The sequence below is a fragment of the Centroberyx gerrardi genome, chromosome 16, assembly GCF_048128805.1.
Source record: "Centroberyx gerrardi isolate f3 chromosome 16, fCenGer3.hap1.cur.20231027, whole genome shotgun sequence".
In the NCBI taxonomy this organism is placed as follows: Eukaryota; Metazoa; Chordata; class Actinopteri; order Beryciformes; family Berycidae; genus Centroberyx; species Centroberyx gerrardi.
The window spans coordinates 24890292-24907699 of record NC_136012.1 but is presented as its reverse complement, the minus strand read 5'-3'; the positions used below and the strand labels follow the sequence as shown (position 1 = coordinate 24907699).

The 17408-nt window shown below is 45.4% G+C and overlaps 1 protein-coding gene across 1 annotated transcript; it reads right to left on the bottom strand.

Moving 5' to 3' along the window:
* Positions 1-11916: 11916 nt before the first annotated feature.
* Positions 11917-16110, bottom strand: spry1 (sprouty homolog 1, antagonist of FGF signaling (Drosophila)). Its single transcript, XM_071925792.2, has 2 exons — positions 15473-16110; positions 11917-13983 (listed from the first exon to the last, which is right to left on the bottom strand). Exon 2 carries the CDS (start codon positions 13926-13928, stop codon positions 12846-12848), a length of 1083 nt encoding a protein of 360 aa, XP_071781893.2. The 5' UTR covers positions 13929-13983; positions 15473-16110; the 3' UTR covers positions 11917-12845.
* Between the last annotated feature and the right edge of the window lie 1298 nt (positions 16111-17408).

The window sequence follows — 17408 nt, the reverse complement described above, 5'->3', positions numbered from 1 at the left end:
AATAAAAATCTGGGTAAACTGAGTTGAGGTGGGTTTATTCTGCACTGCATCCCTGGCTGCAACTCAGTATGTCTGGAATATATTTTGTATTCCAGTGTTAAGAGAATAAAAAAAAACAAAAAAAAAAACGGAGAGCTCCTCTTTTGTATTTTCCATGTGCAGGCTGGGTGTTTTGTGCCACTCTGAGAAGTGGGTCACTGCGGAAGAGGAGCCCACCACCAGTCACTTTTGGCCGCTTCAAGTCACGTCACATAAACAATGGCACTTCATGGGGAGAGGCTCGTCTTCCTTCCTGCCCGGCTTCCTGTCGATCGTTCTGCCTGACTTGGCAAACTCAATGTGTCTCGGGCCACCCTCCTCCTCCTCCCCCCCTCCACCCCCTACTCCTTCTCTCCTTCACCCCCCCCCCCCCCCCCCTCCCCCAGTAGACCTCCCTCCCTGCTGAACCAGCCAGCCAAGTTGGTCAAAACTGAGGAAAGGAAAGGAAAAATGTGAAAAGGGAAAGGCGGACGACAAAAAAAACAAATGAAGAACAACAACAAAGCTACAAACACTGACAAGAAGCTTCTGAGGCGGTGGAATATACCAAGTCAACAAGCAGGGTCCATTGACATGTAGATGGTGGTTTCAACCCCGCCCACGACCTCCAGCTCCTTTCTTACGCAGGCCGTTCTGACCAGATTGATGATAGCAGTGCACTTCCTCTGCAGGGAGCGCGACCTCTGCCTGAATAATAGCTGACCGTTGATTAGCCTGTCTCATTAACATTCACGGCTAGTCATCATTTTTTATTTATTTATTTTTTTTGTATTTTAACCGTGTTTCCATTTTGGAAGATGATGAATTGCAAAGTCGTTAAGTCCAACATGAGGTTAGAATTTAGAAATGAGGGAACAGGAAACTTTCTTGTCAAAAAATATAAACACTTAAAGGTACAAAGGCAAATTCAGCGAGGCAGCTCAATTCTGCATGACCTCTGCAAGTTTGTTCCTCACTTTTAGGGCCTGTAAACTCTTACAGTGTTTATGGGGTGTACTTCCTGAGGAGGTGAGATATCCTTATCTATTTTATAGACCTATTTAGGTCAATACTAGATCAACACGTCTGGTACAGAGTCAGAGAAGGCCGGCAACCTTTAGCATGATGAGTTACAATTTCACCTAATCAGGAAGATTTACTGCCATTTTAATGGCATCCTGACAGCTTTCTTATCTGTGACTTAGATCATTCCCTGTAGTGGATGGAAAGTCATAAAGTCCAAAGAATACCTGAGAGCAACACGACCGACATGGTCGACCTGTGCGTCTTCAGACGAGTGGGGAAGCTGAAGAGCATTTCTGGGAGAAGACAGCCAGTAATTTGTGTCTCTGTTTAGTGTTTGAGCACTTTAACATCTTTAACATCTTCAACATCTTTACCTGTAGCAAAGGTTCACTGATGAAAAGCCTTTTGTTAACCAAAAGGTTGCCTGTCTGCCTCTCTGTCTCTGGCTGACTCTCTCTCTCTCTTTCTCTTTCTGCCCCCATCTAAACTCCAGTGATGGCGGTGTTGAGGGTCATTATTGACATTTTACATTTTAGGCATTATATACTTGAAGTTAGGAAAGACTGCTCTCAAGTTTAATGCCCCTCATACCTGGAATGAACTGCAGTGTATCTTGAAGCTTGATACCCAGGAGCATTTCAAGTATTTGATGAAGAATATGGTTTTATTAGAATTGATGATTTTCATTCTCCTTCTGTTTTCCTTCTCTGTAGTAAATGACAATCTTAGCTTCAATAAATAAAGGCTCTAAGTAACGCCTATCCAGAGTAGAGTAAGCTTCAGTTCCTACTTTCTAGATCACCATCATTACAAGCAACTAACAGTAAGGAGTGCAAAAGTCAGAGTCATAGTGTCCTGGCAGCAGATGCAACAAAATATTTCTCTGACCTTGGAACGATCACGTGAGAGAAAAGCGCTCGGAAAAGAAGTGAAAGAGAAAAAAAAAAGAGCTAAGGAGAGACGTAGAGGGGATTTTTTTAACTGCAGGCGTCCGGCCCGCCTTGAATGAAGGCTCTTTTTAAGTTTGCACCTGTATAGCATGGTGGGGGTTAGTCTGCAGGCTTGATGTGGCCGCAGCGTGTTCTGTACCCCCTCGGGAAAGGAAAGAATTAGAGGGGCCCTTTGTTGTCTTCACTAGCTACACGCCATATATATTTTAAAGGCATAAATACAAGAGAGCGCCCCGACTCGGCCCCCTCGAAAACAGACCTCGGCGTAACATCTCTGATATTCCTGTAAAGGTAAATTGAGCGTTTGATTGTGGCAAAACTTGGACGCGGTTATGAGCGTGCGTCGCTATACCGTCGTAAAGACGAGGCACCTCCGAACAGCTGGTTTCACTTTTTTCGTTCTTTCTCTCTTTCCTCTCTCGCTCCCTTTGCTTTCCTTTTATTCGACCGAAGTGTTCCTCTTTTGATTCGTCCTGAGTAATGGTGTGAGATTCGCAAGGCGGCTGAAGTTTCCTTTCAACTTTTCACACAACCTCCGCAGCTGGCCGTCTCCAGAGCCGGAGCCTGGAACAGATGCTAGGGGAAAAGCTATAGGCGCTGTCTGACGGAGCGATTTTTTTTCCATTTGCTTTGCAGCGCTCGGGCCTGCTGGAGCTGGAGGTACGAGCAGGAAAGGACGACATCGTAAATGTAGGCATTAACAACATTTTATGCAAATTGGTGGAGATCCAAAGTGGCTTACACATCATCACTGCCTCCATTTGTAGCATGGGTGGTACCCAGGGTCTGAAGGGAACACCTGCCAAGAGCTGAATGCCGGTAAAACTCATCTTTGGTGTTTAAATCAATATGGGCCACCGCTACACTGCCTGGTAACTTTTTGTGATTATAGCAGTTGAATGCCTCAGTTAGTACACTCTCTCTGACCGTGAGCCAATCAAATTACAGCAATACAATTGCTCTGTATCACCCAGGCTCCTGATTGGCTGCCTGTTACTCTGCTCTACGCGAAGCGATAGCATCTAAACTTCTGTTTCTCCGCTACCTGGATGGTTAACTAGCCTAAATAGCGCAAAACCAGCTTTTGGCTGGTAAAAAAATATTCTTGGTAACTAATGTTTTTTAGTTTACTAGCCCTTGGCAACTGAGCCAAAACTTTCATTTCAGACACTGATGGTGCCATTGGGAATCAAACCGCTAACATTAGCAGCATTATTACCAAACTCTATGGCAAGCTATGTAGAGTTGAAAACATGAAATACTATCAAAGGTAGCATATTACAACCTTTATTTGCTTTTGTATCACAGGTATCACAGTGTTTTTCAGTCCAAAGTCTGGGCCAGAACCTAAAGAGAGGTTGTGGTAAGATTAACATGGGTCTGAATGAAAAGTTTGGTATCAAAAGTTGCTTCTTTGTTAGGTTGCCAAACCTTCCCAAGTCCCTGCACTGTAAGGTAGGCTGACTGAAACACTTACAACTACTGATTTATTCATTTACAGACAGGAAAATAAGCCTGGTCTACACAGTAGTCCACAACAACAATTTTGGGTTGCAAGGAAAATTACTTTGGAAATTCGGGTCCTCTGAGAGAGTTTGAAACCCATCGAAGCGTAGTATCTGTTCCACAAGATGGTCTCCAGGATTCTGCATCCGCATACTGCTAATCTGAACATAATGGTCAACATCCAGCCTCATTTTCTCTACACTGAAACTGCTTTGCATGGCGAATACCAGGCTTCAGACCTCAGAAACTTGCACACAACACTCTGGCTGAGGGACGACGTGCAAAGAGTTTCTCCCGGTGGTCCGGCAGCATCTCTGTATACTCCCTCAGAGCCTGTACACATAGTATGAGTTGTCAATCACGCCGTAGTCGACCATGTCAGAGCGTTACCAAGCGCTGTGATTGACGGGTCTGTTTCTATGAAGGGGGCGTGGTCTCGGAGTGTCAAGCTGGGATGTATTATAGAGCGACGTACTTAATAAGATCTACAGCAGGGAAAGCTCCTGCCCTCTGGGTCCAGTTTCCCCTTTGGCATAATACCGCTATTGAACGGGATGGAGATAGAATCGCACCTCTCGCAGAGTCCGAAATTGAAATGTTAAAGATCAGGGAGAGCGGGAATAGAAACGATCAAAATCTGCTGGATTGTTATACCAGCGAAGAAGCAAATCGGCAGAAGGCCACCAGAGAAATGACTGACTGTCCATCGGTTACGAATCTATTTTCTGTCCAACACACTTGGAGCATTTGTTTTCAGTTAGCCACTTAAAGTCCTTGTTCCCTGACTTTTTCTTTTTTTTTTTGCTTATCTGCTCTCACTTTTTTTTTTTTTGCTTTCTCTTTTAAAGTACCCCCCCAAAACTGTACAAGAACACCCCCAGTTTCAAAGACCTGGAAGAACAAAAGCATAAAAAAAGATGAAAAGGGGAGATTCAATGATCCAGCCCTGTAATTCCTTGACACATTTCTAGAACCCTGTGCTTGAGTGTAAGCCCAAAATCAACAACAGATAAGCCTTTTCTGTGTGCCGTGTCTTTGATCTGGGGGTCCCCCCTCAAGCACAGAGGGGGAGGAGGAGGTGGTGGGGGGGGGCTCCTAAGCTTCCTGTTCAGGACCCCCCTGCTCTGGATTTGGGGCTGGAGACCCTGGAGGGAGGGAGGGAGGAAGGGGGGTGGGGAGAGGGAAGGTGGGGAGGCTCCCTACCAGGCGAATGCCCTCTAACTTTCTACTGGGCCTGATTCGTTCAGAGGCCTTTCACTGTAAACAGTCGGTAACACAATTATTAAAAGCTTTGCAAAGCAACTTGATATAGAACTGCCGTCATCTGTTCTGACCGGCATCCATTTATTTAAATTGCCAGACCAGAAATTACTTGAATCTGCTTTGATTTGATCATCCTCAGGCGGGAGAGTTTGGACGAAGGTTTTTCTCGGAATGTAGAGAAGAACATGAGGTCAGAACTGACATGAGGTCAGTTCTTATATGGAGATAATCAGAGTCATTATTGGTTATTGTCAATGTTGCCAATCTAGACATTTAAGCTTGTTGCGCTCATTGTAAGCAGCACTAAATAAAAAGGAGGGCAAACTATGACTCCCAGGCTGTGATCATCATATGGCATCACACCCACTGTTATAAACAAAAATCAAAAGCTTTAATTTGTGTTATTATTCATATTTTTCCCTTAAAAGACCCTATCGTCATGTAACTTAGATCAGTTTGGCACTACTTGATCATCATACGGCATCATAACTACCATTATAAACAAAAATCCAATATGTTTTCATAAAAGCTTTCATTTATGTTTTATGTCCTCCATATTTTATGTTTCTTTCGTAAAAGACCTGATCCTCATACAGTATAACTCACATCAGTTTGGTACGACTTAAAATGATGTATACCATGAATTTATGTCTTATAGATTTATGACAGCCTAAAAGAGTGCTAAACTCTTTACTCTACACGACATCCCTTATTGTAAGTCTGTGACTAAATGGCTAAAATGTAAAATGTAAATGCTTCTTTATCAAGGTAGAGAAGAAGGAGAGGGAGCGACATGAGGTCAGCTCCTTTATGGAGGTAATCAGAGTTGTCTTCCTGTCTATTCTCCCCTATTCACACAGCCTGGCCTTCATTCCCAGAGTGAAACTGGACACCGAGGGTTTTGTTATGGGTTTACAGCTCCAGAGGACGAGGAGACAAACAAGACGGCACAGAAAACGGCCCCATATCCACCGGAGCTGTGCAACTGCTGTAAAACTGACTCTAAAGTTAGGAACACAGTTTACAGTAGACTTTTTCCCCGTGTCACTCCTTTGAGGGAGGTAGTGTGATTGCTAAATACGCTGTTAAAAATGATTAAACTAGTTTCTGTGGTTGTATAATCCGAGTACACAACCACAGTGGAAACAGAGCCAAAGTTTTAGGTTCATCATGCCTCATATGGTGAAACTACTGACTTCTCACCCAGGGAGATTAGTGATGTTTAAATGGTTTCTGTGTTATTGGAACATGTCAGTGAAATATAAGATGTCAACGCAAAGGAAAAGTGTGACACATTTGACTGTTTGGTCCAGATGAGAGCATGTGCTAAATGTCTAAAATGTAAATGTAACAGAACTCTTTAAGACACAAAGGAATTCATTATTTATCACATTATAGTAAATAGTGCCAAACTGATCCAAGCTGAATATGAAGATAGGGTCGTTTATGGAAAAAAGCAGAAATTAAAGCTGTTCTGAAGATACATTTGATTATCGTTTATAACTGTGGGTCTCCATATAGGAACTGACCTCATGTCAGTTCTGACCTCATGTTCTTCTCTACATTCCTAAAAAAAACTCATATCATCGTCATATCAAAGCAGATTCAAGTAATTTATTATTCAGGCTGATGAGTGACTATCCTTACATTGGCTGCACATTTTAAACAAAAAACCTTTATCTGGCCCGAAGCCAGATAAGGAAAAAAAAAGGCTTTGGTATTTTGGAATGTGCTTCTGTCTTTGATCAGAGCTGAATATTTGTAGGTAATGCGGGACTTTAAGGATCAATACCGGCCAGATCCACTGCTCAACAAAGGCCGAAATATCTCGGCGAGCCCACCTGTCGACCACACAGCAGACTCAAAGGTCCACTGATAGTGCAGGAGATTAAAGTCTATCTGTGTCTGGGGAGAGGTGTGTGTGTCTGTGTGTGTGTGTGTGTGTGTGGGAGGAGGGCTGGAGGGTCGAAGGGTGAGCAAACCGGCAACTGAGAGGTTAACTGTCGCATGTGGGGGGAAGTGGGTGTTGGGTGGAGAGAGGGGGGGTGGGGGGTGTAGCGGCCTCCCCGCCCACCGACTTCCACCCCCTGACTGACTGACTGACTGATGAAAAAAAAAAAAAAAAAAAAAAATCCCTCCTGACCCCCACCCTGCTGCCCCCCAGCCGAGAAGAGCCGGACGGGACTAAAGCCCCCCATTGTTGTCCCCTCACACAGGATCACCAAGGCCCTGGCAGTGAAAAAGGGGTGTGTGTGTGTGTGTGTGTGTGTGTGTGTGTGGGGGGGGGGGGGGGTAGGGGGGGTGAGAGGGCTCGGGGGTGGAAGGGAGGGGGGGAGGGGGTCGGACCGCCAGCTCAAACACAATCGTGTGATAGGACTTGGCCCTATCTAATCAAGGGCAGGAGGTCACTTCCGAACAACTGGGCAATAAAAGATTATTTCCAGCCACATAACAGAGGAGCCGTTGGAGGGGTGAGGGGGGAGGGAGGGAGGGGGGGGTGAGAGAGAGAGAGAGAGAAAGAGAGGGAGGGAGGGAGAGAGCGAGCGAGTGGGGGGAAGGGCGGCTGTCTGTGAGGAGAGGAAGTGAATTGAAAAAAGCCAGCAGACGGGAACCATCTGTCTGGATGCGTAGTCTAATCTCGCAAAAAAAAAAAAAAAAAAAAGAGGGAAAGAAGGGGGGGGGGGGGGGGGGTTCAAAAAAGAAAGAGAGTAAGCTTCCCTTCCTCCTCCTCTTCCTTCTAAACAGCCATACATGCGCACACACACACACACTTAACAAAAGGGGAATTATTTGTTTGTTCAGTAATTATTTATTTATGAATGTAGTGTCTATCTATCTATCTATCTAACGTATGGTTGTTTATATGATGCATTTTTTTTAACCAACATATCAAGGGGAAAAACAGACAAAAGTGCTTGTAGGGGGCCTGGAATGCAGCACACACACACAAACTGTCCCCCGGGGCAGTTAAGACAGGAACAAGGACATGATCTTGTCAAAGTTAGGCTATCTGAGGAAAAGTTAAAGCAGCGCTGGGTGACACCGCTGCACCTATCAGAAGTATATTCTTCAATGTGGAAACTTGTTCTTCTCAATCTCGTGGACTTGTTCTTCAATGTGGACTTTTCTTTTACGATGTGTTTGTGTCTGAGCGCGGATTGAGATTGAGATGCGATTCGTGAACGGCGGGCCTCGTCTTTTGTAATTCCCTGCAGTTGTTTGTCTTTGCCAACTGTCAGTTTGCGATATCCCCTGCTAGAAAAAAAACAGGCATTGGTATCTCCTGAACCTTCTAAGCCTATTCGGGGGATCAAATCTAACGACTCCTGACAACTGGCCGTTTCCAGCAACAGTCTCCGACAAGAGAAACACGGAGACAAACACCCCGCTGATTTAATTAGCCGGCGGAATACAAAATCACAGGCCGTCTATTGGGGCTGTGAGAGCTGGCAAAGGCTTTCCGCTAAGTTTGCAGGAAGGAAGTGACACTTTGAATACTGATGAGTCAATCGGCCTGATGAAATAGAAGCCATTGATCAAGCGCAAATCTTGTCTCTCTCCGAAAATAACGCCAGGGCCATTAATTACAAAAGGATCCTACTGAATGATTGCCAAGGGTCGTGTATTGTATTGATCCCTGGGCCTCCTCCTCCTCCTGCTCCTCCTCCTCCTCCTCCTCCTCCTCCTCAGCCCCTACTGGCCTTTGTCCATAAAATGGCAGACAAAGACAAGAGACAGGAAGGGGGCTTGGAGAAGAATGCGGTATCAGATAGCTAGTAACGCTGCATAGACACATAGCAGGTTGGGGAGGGGATGTGTGAAAGTTTTACACTAAGTTCCTCCTGTGTGTGTGTGTGTGTGTGTGTGTACCCAGGAGCAAATGCTTAAGAGGCTCAAGCCCCAATGAAACACCTCCATCTTGAATAGCCCTCGACACCTGATAAAACACCGGGTCGTCCCTGCAGGCGCTTTACGGCTCCTGAGGAGGAAAGAGGCTGCTAAATGACTGTCTGTCCTCAAACACTCCACCGGCCGGACAAACAGAGAGCAGCAGCAGCACCTAAACACAGCTTTACCTGCTTTTTATGTGTGAAATACAGTTCACCATCCTTCTTAACCGCCGCTGTCGATTGGCGGCCGTTTTTGAATTTTAGCACTTAGCTTTCAAAATATCCCTCCATGGCTTTTCCTTGGCACACTTTCTGTACCAACCAGTGTAGTTAGATATGCAAAAATCATGCAAGTAAGTAGTAGTTATAATTATATTTACCTCTTTCAATTGATGGCTTGCTGGACCTCTCTTAGAACCAGAAAAGCCATTGGCCTTTCTTGTGTTAAACCTTCATAATGTTGTCATTGTTGGGTGAAAACCTCACAACTCCAATTTTGGCGATTTTTATGTTTTAACTTCAATTGAAGGATTACATGTTCCTCTATGGGTTGAGAAAATTGTACAACCCTTGGGTTTATGAAAACCCATGAAAACCAATTAGATGAACTCCAAAATGCATGGTGGTCAAGCTAAAAATACGGCTGCTTTTCTTATTTCCTGAAAAGTTGACATTTTGGACTTGGACATACAAGGTTTTCACCTGACAACAGCAATCCTTACATAGTAGGTAGTGACATTATCAGGTCCTGTTTTGCATCTTTTCTTTTAGCTATCTTAACTTGTTTTAATCTCATTTTAATCCTGGTGAGAGTGGATGTTGGAGCAGCTTCTAAACACACCAGAGCAACAAGTCTCACATGTTGCTCCAGCTCACCAAATCCAAAAACAAATATCTGAGGAGATAACTTCCATAAACTTTGGTCATTACGTGGAAGTCCAAAAAAGCCGCCTTCCTCTCCAAAATCCACCACCCCCACGTTTCCCCCTGATTGCTAATTTCTATTTATATGCCACGAGGGGAAATAATGAAAACCAGATGAGGAGGCGGAGGGAAGCTGAAGCTCGCCTTTTGGTGATGAATGCTGTGGAGGAGGATGACTGTTTATAGAGTATCCTGCTGCACCGCGGCCGTGCCGTCAGCAGCGCCCTGGCTAAGAAAAGGACTGCCCCGGTACGATGTGTGGGTTGGAGGTTCCACCATGACTCACTTGGTAGTCATGCGTGTTTGCACTTGCACGGCCCCAAAAAACCCAAAGCTGTAGCAAGGGACCCGCCAAGCCTGACAACTCCAAATAGCATTACGTGGGTGTGTGGAGCTGCTAAATTTACTCTGAAACAAGTGCAAGGAGGAGGAGGAGGGGAGAGGGGGGTGGGTTGTGACCACTTCTGCCATTGAATTACTTAATACTGACTCAGATTTCACTTTTTTGCAGTGGAGAGGTTGCCCGATGATGAATAAAATGTGACGCATTTACAGAGCGGTTCACGTGGCAGAGTCACTGAAAAGTGAAAGAAACTATTCAGAGGCCTTGAAACGTTATTTTAGACACCTCAGCCGATTAGATCAGAGATCTGAGGGACATTTTAAGGGACTTAACCGAGCCAACTTCTGGAAATGGTGGGAGTAGGATACGTTTCCTTATTTGGATTAGGCTGGAAAATATCAAGTAAACATTGTCTTCCTGTTCACCGCCTCCTGAATACAGTTTAGATCTCTTCCACCCCCCCCCCCCTCACCCGTATGGGGGAACTATAGTGAAACCTGAAAAAAGAGGCCTCCTATTGTTTGCGATCGTCCAGGAGCCAGGAGCAAATGGGGCTCGAATTGCAGCTCTGAAAGGTAACAGGAAATTGACAAATCGCTAATCCACTCTTAACTATTCAGGGCAACAAAAGGTACATTCCACCAAAAAGGAAAGAAAAGCACATTAAGTACAGAGGGCCCATTTTGGAAGGATGGTTCATTTAATGCAAACTGCTGACCAACTGGCATAAGACTGTGTGCTGGTCTGTCCTGGTGAAAGCCTAGTCAGCTAAATGACAAAGGCAACTAGATACTTCCTTTGTGCTGATGTTTACCATTAGCCTCTTGTCTCTGAAGTACTTTCACCAAACCTTTTACTAGCCAAGACTTTAACTGTAGGGTTCTAACTTGTGTTAAGTCAATAGACTAAAAAACTACACACAGAACCTCCATGGCTCTCAATCCAAAGATCACAGCCCTCTTGCATGCACACAACGGTTGCATGTGGTGGATTTCCGTTTTTGTGTCCATGCTGCAGCTTCCAAACCTAAGCATGAGTATTTTTTTTTCTTTGCCGTGTCCCAGTGCATTTCCTGGTCGCAGCTTGTGTCCCCCCCCCCCCCCTCCCCACACCCCTCTATTGGCGTTTCTGCCTGACCAACCAACTTTCAAAGTGATGATCTCATCCCCTGGGGGCTGGGGGGGTCAGCGGACTTCCCGAGTGATAAATTCACTGACAAAAAGAGGCGGCCAAATGGGGGGGGGTGTGGTGTGGTGTGGTGTGGTGTGGTGCGGGGTGGGGTGGGGGCTGGATTTGCCCCCATCGTTGCCTTTAGTGCAGGAACCACGCCATAAAAGCCCAGCATTGATAGCCCGGTTTATTATCTTTGAACAGGTGGCCCCGGCTCGTCGTAATGGTGGCTCTCGTTTCTCAAGGCACACACTGTGGGCTCCGCAATATGGAGACCATTTGGGAGTTTGGGAACATCCTGATCTAGCCATGTTAAAGCCCAGGGAATAAGCTACAGCGCATAGTTTTGTGGTGACTTGTTGGCTGGTGTGAGTCGGGGGGGGAGGCGGGTTAGAAGTGGAGTTACTTCCTGTGAGCATAACTCATGGAAACGCGGAGGCTCTGTTGATGCTAGCAGCTTCGGGGCTAATCGTGTCAATGACCTGTATTGTTTAGCTTTCAAGGTTAGCGAGGAGAATCGCGGCAAAGAAGCCCTCCAAGAATGTAAACAGCCGCATTTCGAGCTACAAGCTGTTTCTGCTCACTGCAGAAAAGTTCCTATTTTACCAGGAATTCCACACCCATGAAGAACACACACACACACATGCACACACACACACATGGAGAGAGAGAGAGAACAGTAATTTGCTGTTCACCAATGCGCTCAAACTCAAGAAAAAGAGCTGCATGCCCTTGAAATCAGTTGTCAACCAGAACTTGTTGGTTCCTCAAGCCAGTTGCTGTTCCTCTGTGTTCAAACCAGCACAATCAAGACACCAGACAGCACCGTTTTTTCATTAATTAATATATTTTCTGCATTAAAGTTAACATAGTTTTCTTTTGTGCCACCCTTTAATTTTTCAGTAAGTATTTGATATTTTGTTATATTCAGACATGAGTAAATTTAAGACTGTCTTTTGCAATAAATATCATAAAATAATAGAGCTTCACATAATAAATATTTTTTACAACAAAAAAAATGTTTTAACAGACATTTTTTCTTTTAAAAAATAGCCAGAATTCCTCTTATGGATTTGAGCATACAATTTACAAAACCAAAAAAAAAAAAAAAACATACAAAAAAAACAAAAACATGGGAGAATGCCACAGAATGCGTATGAAGAGTTCAGATGGGTGGAAGGAGAGAAACATATCCAAGTGGAGAAAAAATACTATGAGATGGATGTGCTTTCGTTAATGCAACATGAGCATAGGAACCACGGTTTTAGTGTGGTAGCAACCGATAATTCAAACACACCTGCTTGCTATGAATACCTGGTAACAGCTACATAATCGCCCTATAGTAGATCGTCCTTCACAGATTTGGTGAGAGGCGACTCCCACTGGGCATTAAGGCCCGAGGAAACCGCCTACCTAAAACGGAAGAAAAACTTTATATATAAAAAAATAGTGTTAATGAGGAGCTGAGGATAGACATAGAAACAGTTAAGGCAAACACTGGTCTGTAAAAACATGGTCCTGATCCAAAAAAATAAAAAATAAAAATAATCGAGTGGTTTTCGTTACTCCTTTGCTTAGCTCCTTAGCAGGGTTCCGCAGCGGAGGAGGGGAGGCGGGTGGGAGGTGCTTAGAATGTTTGATAAACATTAATTCGCGACTATCATCATCATCATTATCATCATCATCATCATCATCATCGTCAGATCCGCATTAAGAGTCTCCCGCGCACACGCAAACACAAACACACAGGGGCAATCAGGAGGGTTTCTCCTGGGTCTGTGGGGCCCAGCTCTCCAGTTTGCAATAGACAGTGTTGGAGTTCTTGCAGCGGCAGCCGGGCCGGTTGACCCGGTCGTAGCAGCCCTGGCACGCCTTCAGACAGCCCTTGACGGGCGGGTAGCATAGCAGACAGGGGAAGAGTACCGACATTAATCCCATGCACAGGAAGCGCGAGCAGCAGTGGGAGCGCGACAGCGAGCAGGGGTGGTCAGCGCACGAGTCCCCCTCGTCGTCGTTGGAGCAGTGGTAGAAGATGCCCTTGACGAGGCACATGCAGGTGCCGTGCTCCAGCGCGCTCTCCGCCGAGCAAAGGCACTGGCCGTTGCACGCCAGGCAGGAGGGCAGGCTCCTGGGAGCCGTGCAGTCGCTGCACTTGCACTTCCCGCAACGTTCGCAGATGAACTGGTGCCCGGCGGCGGCCACCGCCCCGTTGCCGGTGCCAGTCGAGTCTGATTTCCCTTTGTCCAAGGGCTTGAGCGGAGCCTCCAGCGGAGGCAGTAAAACGGCTTTGGGCTTGGGCTGAGTCCGGACGGGCCGCTCCGCTCGGTGGTGGTGCTGTAAGCTCACGCCGGGCCTGGTGGGGGGCGAGCGTGCCAAGAGTCCCTGCTCAGAGGAGGCACTGCTGTTGCTGCCTGAGCTGGCGGCGCTCCCCGTGCTCGTGGAGCGGCTGAGGCCCGGCGCCCGCGAGCCACCGTACTGCTGTCCCCCGGACACCACTACCACGCCGCCCCCCACATGGTGGTGGTGGTGGTTGTTGTGGTGGTGGTGGCCCGACGGCCGGTGCTCATAGTTGTTGTTCACATTGACGAGGATGACCTCGTGAGTCCTCTCCTGCTTGTCCTGGGGCCTGGGGGCCATACGGGGCGCAGGGGGCCTCCGTACCACCGAGGGGCCCTCGGTGTACTCGTTGCTGGAGCGGATGGCCTTGATTTGGTCCAGGGAGAGAATGGCGGCATGCTGGAGCTCCCGCTCGTAATCCGACCTCTGCCGGCCCTCCAGGGAAGGCTGCTGGATCACCACTAATGAACCGCCGGGGCCATGTTGACTTTGGAGCTCCATCTGGGGGGATCACCACTTCCGACATTCACCGTGGACTTGGCATGCATCGGAAAACCTGCCAGAGGGGGGAGAGAGGCCAGGGAGAGACAGAGGGAGGCAGGGAGGGACACATCATCAGAAAGAGCCAAAACATGGCAGAGCTGGCAAACAGACAACGTCCTGATGGAAGGGGGGCTAAAACAATTCCCAACTAAGTGAAAACAGTATTATCGTTATTATCATTATGCATACACAATCATCTAATATGAAATCCACTGCAGCAGTGAAACCAGTAGTTTTGAAACGTTTTAAGAATTCTTGTGAAGCTCCTTACGTTATTTTAACATTTGAGGGTCTAGATAGAGTTAATGCAGGCCCACTGTTTTCATCTTGTCAACACTGCAATATGTCACATTTGATCCCTCTAAGTGAGGCAACCCGGGGGAAAAAGTTGACTATTAACAAGACTTTTTGTACCTTCCTCCCCAATACGCACACATCTAAACTTCAGTAGGCCCTACAAATACTTCCCCTCCTCATTTACATTTGTATGACTAGTTAACATTTAAATGCACCGCGGCGACGAAATGAGGACACGATCCAAGGGAACTAAATGAGCTGCCTCACTTAGTATTCTATTACTACACCAAAAAGGATTTCAGGGAAATGGGGACAAAAGTAGAGCAAAAAAACTAAGGTCAGACCAAGTCCCGACAAAATTCAGACTTTTGTAGAATACCGAACCTAACACTGGATGATAGTTGTTGATAGTTGAAAGTTGTTGTGCCTGATTAGAGCTTCACTTCGGGCTACACCGAGACACGTTTTGACGGATGATTTAAAGCTACAGTATGCCTAATTTATGTTTTTGTGCCATAAACAACATCAGGAATTTGGGTCCGAGCCTTCGGGGATGTTATGAAGCAATGCCGATCTGCACAAGGCCAAAACCTCCACAGCCTGCAAAAAAATGAAAGGCTTGCCTGCGCCGTGAAACAGAAAAAAAAACCTCACAGAAATAAACACTGCAGCGAAAACCCTGTGATCAATATTGCTACTCTTTGCAAATAAACACAAACTCTTATTTTTTTATGAGTCTACGCGTCAAAGGGCGCACAATAAATAGGATTACCCGCACTGTGCGCTTTCAAAGGAGAAGACATTGTGCGCAATAATAAAACCAGGGCGCTATAAAACCCACAGAGCTGGAGATCAAGAGACATTAGAGGACGCATCCAAATAGACGGGGAAAAACTTATGAATGAAAACAACCGCCGTGGGGGAGGGGTGTTTGTTACAGCAGAGCGACAGAGGGACGCAGGCATGGAAATTCATCAACTTCAGAAACTAATCGCAATAAATTCAACTAACTGGCGGTGTTTTCCCATACAAACAGAAAATTACAAGGCAAACCTAGTCTTTGTGCACCAATGTAACGAAACATTTAGACCCCATCGCCAAGTGGCGCATAGGGTCGGTCCGTGCGCTACTATTAGGCAACAAATATTATAAAACTCAAATCAGATGCGTAAAATAATTGTTAAATAGTAAGAGGGGATACGTACCTATATGCAACCATCCATAACGTCGAATCCATCAACCAAATAGCCTACCAAAACTCCATCCAAAAGGAAGAGGCAATGTCCAAACGCTAAGATCTAATGCATAACATTCACAGCGACAGCCTATTAATCCAAGTGCGAGTGTATCCTTTGCGTTATTCCCTTTTCTTCGTTAATTATCAAAGTTCAGTGCGGGTTACGCACGCATTCGTCCCAGGATAAAATAAAGTAAATCCACGGAGGAGCTTTGATGGAAGAGGGAGGAAAGGCACCCGGAGAAACGTTGCGCACTTGGAGGCCGATCTTTAGACAAGACAACCCAGTTATAAGTCCCGTAGGAAGTGTTGTAAAATAGAAATGAGAAAAATGTCTCGGAGCGGAGGAAAAAAAGAAATTCGGAGACAAGTGAGCTTATATCCAAGAGTTTCCCCTCCTCGAGTATCTGTGGAGAGACACGGAGGAAAGTGAGTTTTAGTTGTTCGGCTGTTTGTTGTTGCGGGGAATATGCGCTCTTGTGCAAAAAAAAAGCCTCGGCGGGTCGCAGACGGCGGTGCGCTCTCTCCAGCTCTGCGGGCCTGTCCAGCACTGAATGAATGGGAACGCAGGGCTCAGTGTTTGCTCGACAAGCCAACTCCCATTGGCCATTCACTCCACTGAAAAAGGATACATCGCATCCGCTCCTGATTCATTGGGCAGATGTGGAAGGCCGGGCGATAGAGATGTGTGCACTAGTTAAGGTGGAACGGCTTTTTATTTTGCAGAGACCAGGGGGGGCTCAGCAGCACAGGAGGGGAAAAACTAGTTTCCGTTCTTGTGGGTTATGAATAATGACATGAATAAGGTTGATATGAGTAATAGTGATGGAATAAAGGCGTTATTTATTCACATTCTTGTGCTGTTTTGTCTTTTGTTGTACAGACACTGCCACACATTCATGGAAAATGTCTAACTTTACAAAGAAAGAAAAGTAATTATGGCTTCTTCATAGATTTATGCTCGCATTAATCTTTTTTTTAGTTCTGCTTCTTGAATATCAGTTGAAACGCCATGTTTGCTCATATAAGATATTAGTAATAAAGATGGAATAAAGGTATTAATTATTCTTATTCTTTTGTTGCTCGGTGTTTTTGCAACAAAAACTATCACACATATTTAGGATAACACGAGAGAAAGAGAAGTAGCACACGTTAATCATAACTCACTGAAAATGATGATCATCACTGAAGCTTTGGAATAGGAGATGAATATTAAGTTTAAATAGACTAATATAAGCTTTTCCCAAACGTTCTCATGTCAAGAACCCCTAACAGATCCGCATTACACTACCGACCAACATTTGACAAAGATTTTGCTGTAAGGAAGCCCATCTGAGAAGAGTTTTGTGATGATTTAGTATAGAATTATGGATGTAGTGATCACCTAGATTTAGTTTAGCCACCTTTTTTAATTCATAGGTTGCTAAACTGTGTCTTCTTGACAGTTTGGGAACCCCTACTAAGTAGTATCACTGATATAAGTTGTATAAGTATGAGGTATTTTAAGGAAAACCCATAAGTTAATGCTTTTCTGAAAATATAGCTAGTTGATTTTCTTTTATTGTTGATGGTTGTTTGCCTTGTCATGATGACTTGGAGGTCAGAGTTTAACACATCTTTTTATTTATCACTACATCACTGGCTCCAAAACAGTCACCATGATACATTTTCTTATTGTGTTAACATGTAGGGAGTTGGGGCCCCCTGGAACCCCTTCAAAGACCCTTGGTGGTCCCGCGACCCCACTTTGGAAACCACTGGGTTATACTACACGGGAAATTGTGTAATTGTACAGAAACTTTGGCGAGGGAACATCACCAGGATATCTCTTCCTTTGTGGAATGTACCCATTACGCATTTACGCATGCCATATGTGGAGATAAAATGCGTAATGATGCGCCTGC